This window comes from Sus scrofa, chromosome 14 (assembly GCF_054392235.1).
Source record: "Sus scrofa isolate SSC_HxYL_T2T_F1_AM1 chromosome 14, Sscrofa_HxYL_maternal_Yorkshire_Landrace_v2.0, whole genome shotgun sequence".
In the NCBI taxonomy this organism is placed as follows: domain Eukaryota; kingdom Metazoa; phylum Chordata; class Mammalia; order Artiodactyla; family Suidae; genus Sus; species Sus scrofa.
Genome location: NC_139396.1, coordinates 69,470,194 through 69,485,034, shown reverse-complemented (window position 1 = coordinate 69,485,034; position 14,841 = coordinate 69,470,194). Strand labels below are relative to the sequence as shown.

Genomic DNA, 14,841 nt, shown 5'->3' with positions numbered 1-14,841 from the left:
GCGCCGGCCCCGCCCCCGTCTCCACGGCGACGCGGCGTGCGTAAGGGACGCCCGGCCGGGTCCCGGGGAGTTCACGCAGCGTCAGTGCGGCAGGGTCACGCCCCCCTCTGGCAGCGAGGGAGAGTCCGCACTGTGAATTTCCCTTGAGGTGGGCCGACCGACGCTTTGTCTGGCTCGCCCCACGGAGGGCGCTCTACCTCCGAGGCCCACTCGCTTCACACAGAGCTCAGCCTCCTACTGCTACTCTCAGACGCCAGGAGTGGGAGCTGTTTCGAAGCCGATCCCCTAGTTAAGCTTCGTGAGGCAAGCACTAGGAACGAGGCTCCGGGCTGAAGTCCTCCAGCCCGCACCTCTAGGCTCCTGCCTATCTGGCTTTTGGTTCTCCATGGTTCCCAGGCAGCACGAGCCGGTCCCCGAGGCATAGGTTGCGCGCCTGCGTGGGCCACGAATGTTGTCAATCTGGACTAAGTGGGTGCGGGCGCGAGGTTTCGCAGTCCCTGAATTAAATTATCCCAGGCTGCTATCTTAACCTTCCTTTTAAAATGTAATTAACGAGCATTAATTGTTAGTAATAGTTATTTTTTTATAATTGGGCCCACTCTGATGTTTTAAAAATAGGGGTGGGAAACGGTAGGTAAGATAGTTTTATATCCTTTTTCTCCTGCGCTTTGGAAAGCACTTGAGATTTCTGGTGGAGAACGCAAAGGCTGGCATTATGTTTTTTTGCTTATTTGTCTTTTTGCCTTTTCTAGGGCCGCTACTGCGGCATATGGAGGTGCCCAGGCTAGGGGTCTAATCGGAGCTGTAGCCGCCAGCCTACTCCAGAGCCACAGCAACGCCAGATCCGAGCCGCGTCTGCAACCTACACCACAGCTCACGGCAACGCTGGATCCTTAACCCACTGAGCGCAGCCAGGAATTGAAGCCGCAACCTCATCTTTCCTGGTCAGATTCGTTAACCACTGAGCCACGATGGGAACTCCTGGCATTATGTGTTTAAATGCTTGAAAATTTTTACGTTATAAACGGGAGGAAAGGAGTTCCCTGGTGGTCTAGTGCTTGGGATTTGGCATGTGACTTGGTTTCCATCCCTGCCCCAGGAACTTCCGTGGGCCGCGGGTGCAGCCAGAAAGACCCCAAACCAAACCAAAACAAAACAGGAGGAAAAATAACCATTGTTGGGTTTCTCGGGACTGAAATTACAGGTAGTTTGCATTTTTGCTCTATTTTCTACCTATGGTAAATTTTGTAAAAACGTGTTTAATATAAGTTCCACTTAAGCAGGACACGGGAGCCAATCTTTTAGGCAGGACTATTTGCTGAAGTTATGTGACCAACTATTTTTAAAGTAATTTAGTGGTTTTCAAAGTCTTAATTAACACTGTAGGAGTTCCCGTCGTGGCACAGTGGTTAACGAATCCGACTAGGAACCATGAGGTTGCGGGTTCGGTCCCTGCCCTTGCTCAGTGGGTTAACGATCCGGCATTGCCGTGAGCTGTGGTGTAGGTTGCAGACGCGGCTCGGATCCTGCGTTGCTGTGGCTCTGGTGTAGGCCGGTGGCTACAGCTCCGATTCAACCCCTAGCCTGGGAACCTCCATATGCCGCGGGAGCGGCCCAAGAAATAGCAACAACAACAACAACAAAAGACAGAAAGACAAAAAAAGAAAAAAAAAAAAAAAAAAACACTGTAGCTAATACTCACTTACTGTAAAATTAGTCTTTATTGTAAGAGCTTTATATAAATTATATGTGTATATAAATTTATGACAAACCTAGGATGATAGATCGTGTTTTCTAGATGATTTGCTGATCCTTTCTGTCATTTGCATTTATCATCTCAGTTTTGACTAAAATAGGAAAGCAAGGTGTTTCCATTTGAGTTATAATGAAAATAATTAGTCCTATTAGGAAAAATTAGAAATAACAGTATAGAATAACAGTAGCTAGTGCAGCAGCACTCAGTGGTGTCAGGCTCTGTTTTAAATACTTTACATATGTAAAATCAAAGCTGTAAAGTGCCAAGAAGGGGTTTAGCCTCTGCAAATAATTTGCTGTGTGGTTTTTCTTTACATGATGCCAAAATTGTGAAACTGTTCAAATTCTGTTTTCTTCGAACTAGGGATAACCCTTGGAGAAAGAAAAACTGAGTAGGAAAAAGCCCATTTAGGGAGGTGTAATCCCAACTTTTTGAGATGAGGCTGCTCTCAAAAATTCTAGGTTTCTAATTTCCATTTTCTTCTTTACTGTTTTTGGACTGCTAATTTCTCCAACTGACTGAAACTCGGAGTCCCTTAGGCCAAACTGAACCAAGAATTTGAACCTAACCAAGATCTTACAAATACTTAATGAAGAAGTAGAATAAAACATTTTTCTCTTTTATTCTTTCAAAGTTTCCCATACTGCTATTTGAAAATTCATTTCAGTTGCAAAAGTGTGCCCCCTTTTTTAGAATTACAAATTATCATTCCTGCCAAAGAGAATAACATTCAAAAGCTACAATGAAACAAGGATTTGTAGGCATCTAGTTTTACATAACAAGAAAGGTTAAAACTGGAGTTCCCGTCGCGGTGCAGTGGTTAACGAATCCAACTAGGAACCATGAGGTTGCGGGTTCGATCCCTGCCCTTGCTCATTGGGTTAATGATCCAGCGTTGCCGTGAGCTATGGTGTAGGTCGAAGACGCAGCTCGGACCCCGAGTTGCTGTGGCTCTGGCGTAGGCTGGCAGCTACAGCTCCGATTAGACCCCTAGCCTGGGAAATAATATATGCCACGGGAGCGGCCCGAGAAATGGCAAAATGACACACACACACAAAAAAAAAAAAAAAAAAGGAAAAAGAAAGGTTAAAACAAGTTTATAGATGCCTTAGTAAAGTATTGACTTTACTAATTATTTGCCCCTAGGTAATACTTGTGTTCTCCTTTAATTAATAAGGACAAGTTAAGATTCATAAGAGGTAAGAAGTTAGTTGAGAACAACTTTCTACAAGACATGAAGGAATAGCCTGTGGGAAGAGTACATCCTAGCTAGGATAGATCAGAGGACCCAGAAAATGAGCTCCAAGCCAGGCTTCTATTATGATAACCATATGCCATGAGCAGATTTTGTATATGGCTTGAAGTAATTTAAAAATAATGCCCACAGGGCGTTCCCTTTGTGGCTCAGTGGTTAGCAAAACCAACTACCATCCCTGAGGACTAGGGTTTGATCCCTGGCCTCACTCAGTGGGTTAAGGATCCAGCATTGATATGAGCTGTGGTGTAGGTCCAGAGGCACAGATGTGGCTCAGATCCCATGTTGCTGTGGCTCTGGTGTAGGCTGGTGGCTACAGCTCCAATTGAACCCCTAGCCTGGGAACCTCCATTTGTCTTGGGTGTGTCCCTAAAAAGACAATAATAATGATGATGCCCACAGGAGTTCCCTGGTCGCTCAGTCCATTAAGGACCTAGCATCATCACTACTGTGGCTCTGGTTACTGCTATGGTGCCAGTTGGATTCCTGGCCCGTGATCTTCTGCATGCCACAGTTGTGACCAAAATAAATAAAAATAGGAGTTCCCGTCGTGGCACAGTGGTTAACGAATCCAACTAGGAATTGTGAGGTTGTGGGTTCGGTCCCTGGCCTTGCTCAGTGGGTTAACGATCCGGCATTGCCATGAGCTGTGGTGTAGGTTGCAGACGTGGCTCGGATCTGGCATTGCTGTGGCTCTGGCGTAGGCCAATGGCTACAGCTCTGATTGGACCCCTAGCCTGGGAACCTCCATATGCCGTGGGCACGGCCCTCAAAAGACAAAAGACAAAAAAGCCAGATAAATAAATAAAATATAAAAAAGTATGCCCATAAATTCTCTGACATTCTTCCCATATAAAGGTGTAGTCAAAAGTCTTCTCTCCTAGAATATAATCCAGCCTTAGTGACGCATATCTAAGAACAGAATGTCGAACTTGGCAGAATAGACAGTTATCTCGAAGCTACTCTGGAAAAGGCAGTTCTGCAACTGTCTGGCCCTCTCCTTCTATCTGGACACTTGCCCTAGGAATCTAAACACCACATTGTGAGGTAGCTTAGGCCATAGAAAGAGGCCATGTGTAAGTGTTCCAACAGTTCCATTGGTTACAGCTGACAGCCACCTCCCACCACCAAATGTGAGTGAATAAGCCCCCTAGCCTTTTAACAGCCCCAGCTGCTGCTAAATGGAACAAAGACCAGCTGTTCCAGCTAGAACTGCTCCAAAATGCAGGGGTTTTTTGTTTTTGTCTTTTTACCTTTTATAGGGCCGCACCTGCAGCATATGGAATTCCTACGCTAGGGCTCTAATTGGAACTGTAACCACTGGCCTATACTAGAGCCACAGCAACATGGAATCCGAGCCATGTCTGCAACCTACACCACAGCTCACAGCAACGCCAGATCCTTAACCCACTGAGCAAGTCCAGGGATCGAAGCTGCAACCTCATGGTTCCTAGTCAGATTCGTTAACCACTGCGCCATGACGGGAACTCCCAAAATGCAGATTTGATGCAAAATAAGTGTTGAGTTGAGCCACTGAATTTTGGGATGGTTTACACAGCAAAAGATACCAGAACACAGTGTTTTTAATCTTATCTCTAATTCCCACTACAAGCCTGAAGAGTAGATACTGCTATCTTTCTTCGATAGATGAGTAAACCGGTTCAGAAAGGTGAAATGACTGGCTCAGGTCTCACACTCAGTGGCAGAACCAGGATAAGTGTCAATAAGTGGGATTTCTCCATAGTGGCTGGCAGAAGGAAAATAGTTTCTAAGAAGCACATTTTATTCAGTATTACAGACAAAAAGAAAAAGGATTCATAATTGTTTTTCTCTGTTGTCAAGACGCGTAAAACGGGAACTTAGTGACCATTCACTGCCCAAGTAAAGTGAAGCTAAAAGAAAGCAGGCCCCTTCAAAGAAATGTGGATTTCGCTCTCCTTCAGCAAGAAAAGTTGTTTTCCTCCACAGTCATGCATCATTTCACGGTCCCACTGGGCAGAAAGGGGCTCATGAAAATCCTGCAAACTAGGCTCACGTGTGATCTCCATCAAACCTTTCCTGACCGCTCCTCCCCGCCAAGGCAGTTACTTTCACTGCTCACAGAATAAATTACATTTGCGTTCTGTGCCCAGGTCAGCCAGTCTGGGCACTAGGCACTACGTACTAAGCGCTTGACGTTCGCTGTCTCTTTTTCACCCAAACACATGTGCACTTCCCCTTCCCGTGCAGGCTGAGGAGAGATTCAGGTTATGCGCGGGAAAAATATTTCACTGAATTTGTCAGTCGCCCATAGCTCAATCAACAGCAATCGTGGCGTTTGATTATTAACGCAGCAACGCATAATTTCGATTATTCCTCTTATAATTGTATAGAAAGGCCATTTTAGTAAGAAAAGTAAAACTCAGAAGTCAGAGCTTTGCCCAAGATTACACCACCAGTTAAAAAAAAAAATCCGATGTTCGAGCCCACGCCCCGGAAGGCCCCAAAGTCCCCGTGTTCGCCTAACTCAGATTCCTGCTGCCCCAGAGGTTCTCTGCCAACGTGAACCTCGCTAACAAAGCAACCAACACGTTCCCACGTTGCGGACCCCGGCCCACTTCGCGAGCACCTCCTGCCCTGTTGAGCTCCGCCCCGAAGCGCGCGTGGGAACGCGGCGTTCTCCCCGGGGCTGCCCAGGTCGATCGCCTGCGCGCATCGGGGAGGGCTTCGGCTGCCCCCACACCAGCAGCCTCCCAGCCTCCGCCTCCCCGCCGCCCGGCGCACGCAGGGGCCAGCGCCCGGGGAGCGCGCCGCAATGTTTTTCTTTTCCGCCCGGCACCGCCGCGGACACCTCACATCCGGGCGCGCGGCGGCGAAGGCGGTGCTGGGGCCCGGGTGCGTGGAGGGAGTTATTAAGGGGGAGGGGTCCGGGGAGGAGGGGCGGAGGGCTGGGCCGCGGTTACGGCGGCTGAAGGGAGACAGCCCGAGCTGGTGGGGGGGGCGGGGCGAGAGCGAAGGCCGCGCGGAGCAGCCCTCGGACCGGCGCGGGCGGCGGGGAGGGGAGCGGCGGCCGAGGCACCGAGTAAGGGCCGGGCGGTGTATGGGGCGCTGCGCGCCTGGGTCCGCAGTAAGAGAGGGGGCGCGCTGCGCTCCGGGGTCGCGTGCGTGAGCGCAAGCGCCGGGGCGCGCGCGGGGGGCGAGCAGGGGCGCGAGGCCAGTTGGGCGGCCGGCAGGCAGCGGGCGGCCTGGCGGGGCCCGAGCCGCCGGGCCGCGCGGGCCGGGGTGGACGGTGCGGGCCTGCGCCGGCTCCAGCTCGGAGAGCCGGCGCTGGGGGATTTGGCTTCCCCTTCCCACCAGCCTGTCTCCCCTCGGTGAGTATGGTCTCCACCCTTCCTCCGAAAGAGGCCGCTGGGCCGGGGCCTACGCGAGAGGCCGGGGGTTGGGGTTTCGGTCCTGGAAGCCGAGTTTCGGAGCTGGAGAAGGAGCTCGCTTCTTCCTTGTCATGGGCACCCCTGACATGTCCACAGGTGCGGCCGGCCGGGCGAGGAGCGCTCGGGCCCCGTCCCCAATCCCTGGTCTCTGATAACAAGGGGCAGCTGGCGCCGTCCATTGGCAAGTGACAGGCACTTTACCACAGCCCTACTTCCCGGATCCCCAGCCCCAACCCGTCTCCTACCTGCCCCCACTCCTGCAAACTTCCCCACTACTGCCTGAACGGCCTTCATGGGTTGCAGCGACTAGTCTTGGTTTCTTTTTATATTAAAGCTGCTTAAAGGTTGTACCCTGATTTGGGCACGTTCCGCCTTTGCTTAGAGCTCTTTATTAGAAGAGACATCCAAGTTCCAGTGGTTCTATTTCTAAGTAGGTTGCGGTTTATACTGTAATTTTTGGGTGAGGGCTTTTTTTTTTTTTAAAGTAGTCATTTTAAGCGATAAGAGCTTCAGTTTCTTAAACAGTAAGGATTTCTGAAAATATATTCTTAGTGACAGTTTTGTCCTGATTTCTTCCAGGTGTAAAGAACTGTAGACCAAGGAGCCATGGATAGAAGTGTGGGTGAATCAGAAAATGGAGATGCTTTCCTAGATCTGAAGAAGCAACCAGCCTCCAAATCCCCCCATCGCTATACAAAAGTAGGCTTTGTTACTAATGAAATAGTGTTTCTTTATAGGTGAGGAGGTTAGTAACATTGTATAGGCATTTCATTAGTAGTATTTGAAATGATAGTCTCATTCTTACTCACTATGTGGACTAAATATTAACCAGATTTAGTAAAGAATTGCTTAGAACTTTTTCTGGAAGTTTACACTAGAATTTGCTTCTAAGTAGTTTTCAGGTAAAGAGAATATGGTCTTAGATCCCATGTGGATTTGTGGTTCAATATATGTTGGCACACAAGTTCTGTAACACGTGTGTAGCTGGTATGTTATTGTCTTACATGTTGTAGAGTAAGAATTACAGTTCTGGGATGCCACACAGAAACCTTGTCTGCTGCATTGATGTTTCCTTGAGAGGTGAACTCCTCACAGGAATGCTCTTTGATTTGCCTGGCTAGGAAAATCAGATTTTTTAAATCTTTTAATTTTTTTTTTTTGCTTTTTAGTGCTGAACATGCAGCATATGAAACTTCTCAGGCTAGGGAGTTGAATTGGAGCTACAGCTGGTGGCCTACGCCACAGCCGCTGCACTTAGAGATCTGAACAGAATCTGCAACCCACACCACAGCTCTCAGCAATGCTGGATCCCTGACTCACTGAGCAAGGCCAGGGATCAAACCCACATCCTCATGGATACTAGTGGGATTTGTTTCCACTGTGCCACAACGGAAACTCTGGATTTTTTAATTCTTTTTTTTTTTTTTTTTTCCCCTCCCCTAACTTCCAGTAAAGTGGATGTGGAGTCACAAAAGTATGACTTCAGTCATATTTACCCTAGCTAAAAATTTATGGTTTTAAACTCTAGATATCTACTTTTTCTGGAGAGGTGGATGGGTATCACCACATGGTTGTGTATTTATTGAAGTTACTGCTTCACTGTCTTGTGGGCTACTGAAGAGGTTGACAGAAGCAGTGAATTCTTTCCTGGTTCCCTGAAGTGTATTAGGCTGGAGTACATAAAATGTGCTTGGGACTGTTGACAGGAAGAATTATATTCTAGTTGGGTCTATATATTTTTTCAGTATGTACCCAATCAAAGACTCTAGTGTGGGTATTGTCTCTGGCTTCCCAGGATGCTGATTGGTTGGTATTTTAAAGCCAGGCTCTGTTTTTGTACTCATGCCACTACTCTTATCTACTCAATAAAGTATCAAATGCTATTGGAGTAACATTCATTTTTAGCATTAAAAAAAAAAAACTTCTAGAGGAAAAAGTGTCTTCGAGTGTAAAAGGGATCATGATTAATTGCTATCCTAACGCAGCTTGTTTTGGTTTAACAATGTGAATTGATAGAAAGCACTTTATTTGTTCATTTGGATTTGTTGCTTCCCAAGCAAACCTGAGAGTGCTTGAATAGTGTTAACAACTTAAATTCATTACCTAAAATGTTGACAGGTGAAATCCAAATGCAGAAAAGCTTATTAAGTGAAGGGGAACCTATTTGAGCTGCTTTTATAAGTTCATGAGAATTCAAGTTTTCCAGCACTTTTTGAATAAAAATTCTGATTGGTACTTTACTTGCAGAATCCAGGCAGATAGGCGTTTTTTTTTTTTTTTTCCCCCATCTTTTTGCCTTTTTCTAGGGCCACTTCCTGCGGCATATGGAGGATCCTAGGGTAGGAGTCTAATCAGAGCTGTAGCCGCTGGCCTACGCCAGAGCCACAGCAATGTTGGATCTGCGACCTACACCACAGCTCACAGCAACGCCAGATCCTTAACCCACTGAGCAAGGCCAGGGATCAAACCCGCAACCTCATGGTTCCTAGTCAGATTCGTTAACCACTGAGCTACGACGGGAACTCCAGGCAGAGAGGCTTTTGAATCACTTTCACACACTGCTCATAGGTTAGCTTGTGTATATCATCTTTAATGTCTGTCTGTCTTTATGCAAAAGGCATTTTAAGGAAGATATTACTAGTGTCTCTTAGAGGTAGAATTCATGTATAGCTGCAGAAAGATTAAGAAGCTCAATTTTGACAGTTCATCCTCAGAATTCTGCCATACTTAGATAAATGGGCCTTAAAGAAATTTTTTAGGTTAATAACAGTGAAGTTTAGACTTAATGGTCTTCTTTACCAAATTTAGATAGAAATAAGTTTACTTTTCATTCAAGAGGATTTAGTTAACGGCCATTTTAAGATCGTGTTTAGGCAGTGTCAGGGTATTATGGTAGTGCTTTCATATATGTTTCTCAGCACTCCAGTAATTTTACGGGGGATTTGAGGCAATGTGAGCCTTTTTTCCTTTTGAAGGAAGCTTAAAACAATCCTGTGTTCTGACCACTATAATAAATGGTCTTTTGGTTCCACAACTGGAATAATAACTGAGCCATCCTCCTCCCGATCTCCATACTGCAGTCAAACTATTGGAATAAATAAAGCATTTGGTATGTTTCTGCCACGTCAAGGCCACAAGCTAGAGAGTTTAGAAGCAGTGGAAGGAAACTGTCCTCAGTGATTTCTACAAGTAACGTCTTTACTTTCGTAATTGTGGAATGTTTACTACAAGGTCAGAAAAACACCAGTCAGGTGAGAGGGCTTCTTAATTTTTGACCCTTCTCCATTTATTTATTTATTGGCCACACCCACCAGCATATGGAAGTTCCCAGGCCAGGGATAGGATCCACAGCTGTGACCTGCACCACAGAGGTTGCAACACCAGATCCTTAACTTTCAGTGCCGCAGTGAGAACGCTGACCCTTCTCCATTTAGCATTCTGCTGTTTGATTAGATGATATTTATAATCTGTTCAGAATTTGAGAGTTTTTCCCTTGTGAAGGTTGGAGGAGATGTTTGGCTGAGTGCTTTTCAGGATAATAGATAAGTTTCCCTGTGTGTTAGGACATTCTTCAGTGCAGCTTGCTTCAGAAGCCTTAATGTGTCTGGGGATCACCTATGAACCTTGGTAAAGTGTGAAGTCATGGGTGGACTTGAAATTTGGCTTTATACCAGCTCCCAGGTGCTACCCATGCTGGTGGTCCACTGACCATGCTTTGAGTAGCAAGGCTTTAGTCTTCCATAGAGCACTTGAAATAGGTATTGGATGTTGTCAGGCAATTCAAATGCATAGTTACCTCTCGGGGTTCAGTTAATATGTGTTGTGCTTTTATGAATGTCTCAAGAACTCAAGTTAGAGTCACACTGGATACTTTCAGGCCTACTCCTAAGCCTTACTGATTATTAATTTGAATGGTTATAAGTGGATTTATCATATGCTACTGCTATCCTGAGGGTCTTGAACCCTTAATTTATAAGCCCGGTCATGTCCATTTTGCCAGGCCAGATTCTTTTTTTTTTTTTTTTTTTTTGTCTTTTTGCTATTTCTTGGGCCGTTCCCGCGGCATATGGAGGTTCCCAGGCTAGGGGTCCAATCGGAGCTGTAGCCACCGGCCTACACCAAAGCCACAGCAACGCGTGATCCGAGCCGCGTCTGTGACCTACACCACAGCTCACGGCAACGCCGGATCGTTAACCCACTGAGCAGGGGCAGGGACCGAACCCGCAACCTCATGGTTCCTAGTCGGATTCATTAACCACTGCACCACGACGGGAACTCCCAGGCCAGATTCTTAAGACCAAAAACTATGTTTTGGTAGTATTTGAGTATGCATTTATAAAGTGACTGCATTCTTTTGAAAGGCTCTGGGAGATTATAGAGTGGGGTCTCATCTCAAAATCATGGAATAAAAATGGTTTAAACAGTGGTTTTCAAAGTGTGGTCCCTGAACTAATAATTTAGCATCATCTGATAAATTGTTAGAAATACAAGATACAGGACCCTATCTCAGAAGTATTGAGTTAGACTGTAGGGGTAGAGCTGGCCATTTGCATTTAACAAGTCTTTTAGGGAATTCTGACTCAGATTCAAGTTTGAGAACGATTACTTTAGGAAACAGGAGGGAGTGATGCTTGTTAGTGGAAAAGCTTGACTCATTCAGCTTTTTCTTGCCTTCATCAGAGGTCCCTGTTTACTAGTTCTTGAGGTGTGGTACCTGCCTTTCTATTAGTGATACCATCTTCGGCTTGAAATCTGCAATAGACATGCCTTGGATTGTCCCTCGTTTAGATCCGTATTTTTTCTTCAGGTGAACAGGCTGGTCTTTTTAGTCTGAAGAGTATACATCCTTAATGCTGTTCCGCCTTTGTTCCTGTATCTTGCCACTGACTCATTAGATCCTGTCGCTTGCCAGTTGGATAGGTAATAAAAGCAGAGAACACTCAGAATATTCAGTTTGATGCTGACCAGTGTTAACCATGCATGTTAAATCTACCAGCTAAAAAAGTAGATTGGATTATCTGAGCTTAGTTTCATGTGTGCTCTTCATTGCCTTGACTAGCTATAGATTGGCACCATTTTAGTTATCAGTGTAAGGATCTTTAAAGGAGGCCTCTCTAATTGTGGCTGATGGGTGGTCGGTCACAGTGGTACTTCCATGTTTATGTCTTTGTTTTAAAATCATTAAGAAAACAGACAAGCAACTGAAGTGGACTGACTTGAGTAATCCTTCTAGCCTTCTTGGAGAAAGATCAGTTGTGAGACTTGGAGCCAAGCCTATGAGAGTATCCTTTGATTTAAATTTTAGGTTGAAATCATTAGTCAGACGGTCAGTTTTTGCTATACAGAGATCTCATGATAATTTTGTAGGTATCTTTCATAAAGTTGAGTGGTAGCCTCTAACAGGTGGCATTTCAGTGAGACACGTAGCTACACACTTAAGCTAGTATAAAAACAGGGATGCCTGTGGAGTTCCCACTGTGGCTCAGTGGTTAACAAATCCGACTAGGAACCATGAGGTTGCCGGTTCGATCCCTGGCTTTGCTCAGTGGGTTAAGGATCCGGCGTTGCCGTGAGCTGTGCTGTAGGTTGCAGATGCGGCTCGGATCTGGCGTTGCTCTGGCTGTGTGTAGGCCAGCAGCTACAGCTCCAATTAGACCCCCAGCCTGGGAACCTCCATATGCTGAGGGAGCGGCTCTAGAAAAGGCAAAAAGACAAAATAAATAAATAAAAATAGGGATGCCTGTTTATATTGTGGAAGGCAGAATTGTGGTATAAAAAAAATCATTATGCTATCTTAATGTTTCAACTGTCCAGAAAACTTAATTGGAAATTCTAAGAGGGGGCTGGCTGGCATTACCAGAAACACTGTCTGCTGACTCTTCTTTTCTACCTGTTTCAGTTTTAAGTCATTTTGAAAAGTTGGGGAGTTCCTGTTGTGGCTCAGCAGAAACGAATCTATTATCCATGAGGAAGCAGGGTCGATCCCTGGCTTTGCTCAGGGGGTTAAGGATCCGGCATTGTTGTGAGCTGTCATGTAGTTTGCAGACACGACTTGGATCTGCCATTGCTGTAGTGTAGGCCAGCAGCTACAGCTCCGATCAGATGCCTGGGAACCTCCATATGCTAGGGGTGTGGCCCTAAAAAAACATAAATATTAGCTTAAAAAAAAGAAAGAAAGGAAAGTTGGGATTCAGGGTCCTTTGCCCCTTGGGTATCCTCTCCTCCTCATTCATGGAGGGAACTTCTAGCTAGATAAGGAGCCAGCCATATCACAGCTGGAACTTCTGACATAGAAATTTGTGGGCAGAGCCTTTGATTCAGAAAGGGGTACTGTGAGAGGAATTAGGGGAAGCCTGCCCAAGGAGGTAGCAGTTTGTTGAGGGTTCCCAGTGGTCCCATGAGACAGGGACAAACCCAACACTGAATGACAGAGCTGCTAGATGGGGTCGTGCACCTTTCCTTGTCCTCTCAAGAGAAGCAGTAGAGAGGAGAGGAAAAGGGCCCAACTGAGCCCCTCAGCCTGGTTTAGGATCCCCCACTCTGTCACCTGTTTAACTTGCTTAGCCTTCAGTCATATACTTCTCTGAATCTCATCCTTTCCCTCTGTGAAATGTAGATGGAATAGTATCTACCCCATAGGATTTCTGTGAGGAGTAGATGAGAAGATGCATATCAAGTGCTCAGAAAAGTGGCTGGCACACAAAAAGTGTTGCAAACTGTTTACACTGTTATAACGGTAGGGGGAGGTACTGAAAGATTGCTTCTTTAGATACCAACTTTAGATCAAGATGCTTATTTTTTAAATATCACAGTAATTATCTCCATTTCAATATCAAAGCAGAGAGCACTTTTTTTTTTTTTTTTCCCCCCCTTTGGTCTTTTTGCCTTTTCTAGGGCCGCTCCCAAGGCATGTAGAGGTTCCCAGGCTAGGGGTCAAATCAAAGCTACAGCTGCCTGCCTACGCTGGAGCCACAGCAACACGGGATCCAAGCCTACTCCACAGCTCATGGCAACGCCGGATCCTTAACCCACTGAGCAAGGACAAGGATCAAACCTGAAACCTCTTGGTTCCTAGTTGGTTTGGTTTACCACTGAGCCACGATGGGAACTCCAGAAAGCACTATTAAAGATGTAATGCTACCACCCTAAAAATGATTTTCATAAATTTCCTTCTGGTATTTATTGACCTGCCTACTTAATGTTTTAGATTGCTTTTTGTCAGTTGTATCAACACATTTAAAAGCCAAGGTTTATTTTTTTATTTCTTGGGGTTTTTTTGGCTTTTGTTTTGGCCATGCCTGCAGCATGTGGAAGTTCCCAGAATTGAACCCATACCACAGCGGTGACCTGAGATAAAGCAGTGACACTGCTGGGTCCCCAACTCCCTGTGCCACAAGATAACTCCAAGGTTTATTTTTATTACATTGGCTAGATCAGCAAAAAAGATATGAACAGGAAAAAAACAAGCTTTTTTTCTCCACATTCCCACTTTCTTACCTTCATATTATTCAGTAGAAGGAATTCTTTGCATTAAATCAGCCATCATTAGAAGCTTGAGTGAATCCAGGTGCTGAATCTTGATCATCAGCTCTGCAGGATCCTGACCTGCCTGTAAGAGCTATTGTAAATGGCACCCCTTTAGCAGCAAAATTCATGAATATGTGTGTGTGTGTGTGTGTAGAATGTATGCCATGTACCCACTGTGTTGTTAGTTCACCACTGCCCTAGCTGTGGATTCCACTACCCCATTGTGATCTATTTTTAAAAGCTTTCTAATCCTTTCAGAAAACTCATGTGACTCAGTAGACTGAAATATCAGGTCAGTCAGCAACTATCTGAGTGCCTGATGGGCCAAGCCCAATGTTAGTGGGTGTGTAGAGGGTGGGGACCCAGCCCAAATGCTGCTCTAGGGATATTTGCCTTCTTTAAGAAGAGCTAGGGACACACAGGTGAGGTACTGGGTCACTTCCAGGGTGCTCAGACCATAAACATAAAAAATATCCATGGTAGTTATTTTTTATTTTTGTAAATTAAAAAAAAATTTTTAAATTAAAAAAAATTTTTATATTTTTTTAAAATAATGGGTGTATTTATTTATTTAGTCTTTTTGCCTTTTCTAGGGCTGCTCCCTCAGCATATGGAGGTTCCCAGGCTAGGGGTCAAATCAGAGCTGTAGCCGCCGGCCTTCGCCAGAGCCACAGCAATGCAGGATCCAAGCTGCGTCTGCAACTCATACCACAGCTCACAGCAACGCAGATCCTTAACCCACTGAGCAAGGCCAGGAACCGAACCCACAACCTCATGGTTCCTAGTCAGATTCATTAACCTCTGTGCCACGACAGGAACTCTGGTAGTTATTTTTTAAATTGGCTTATTTTACTCTTGTGAATTGAATTCAGCTTACAAAGGTAAAGAATATT

General features: G+C 45.6%; 1 protein-coding gene across 31 annotated transcripts in view; it reads left to right on the top strand.

Annotated features, from left to right (window-relative positions):
- The first annotated feature begins 5,839 nt into the window (after window positions 1-5,839).
- Window positions 5,840-14,841, top strand: part of EIF4ENIF1 (eukaryotic translation initiation factor 4E nuclear import factor 1) — a 48,154-nt gene continuing 39,152 nt past the window's right edge. For 12 of the 31 annotated variants that reach the window (XM_084993815.1, XM_084993811.1, XM_084993809.1 and 9 more), the window contains exons 1-2: window positions 5,986-6,072; window positions 7,001-7,120. Coding sequence is in view for 15 of the 31 variants with exons in the window: in XM_084993800.1 (XP_084849926.1) it covers window positions 7,028-7,120 (93 nt within the window). In the remaining 16 variants the exon portion in view is untranslated. Of the gene's footprint in view, window positions 5,886-5,985; window positions 6,118-6,188; window positions 6,362-7,000; window positions 7,121-14,841 lie in introns of those variants that run through there. The other 19 variants (XM_084993816.1, XM_084993812.1, XM_084993810.1 and 16 more) reach the window with 3 other exon arrangements.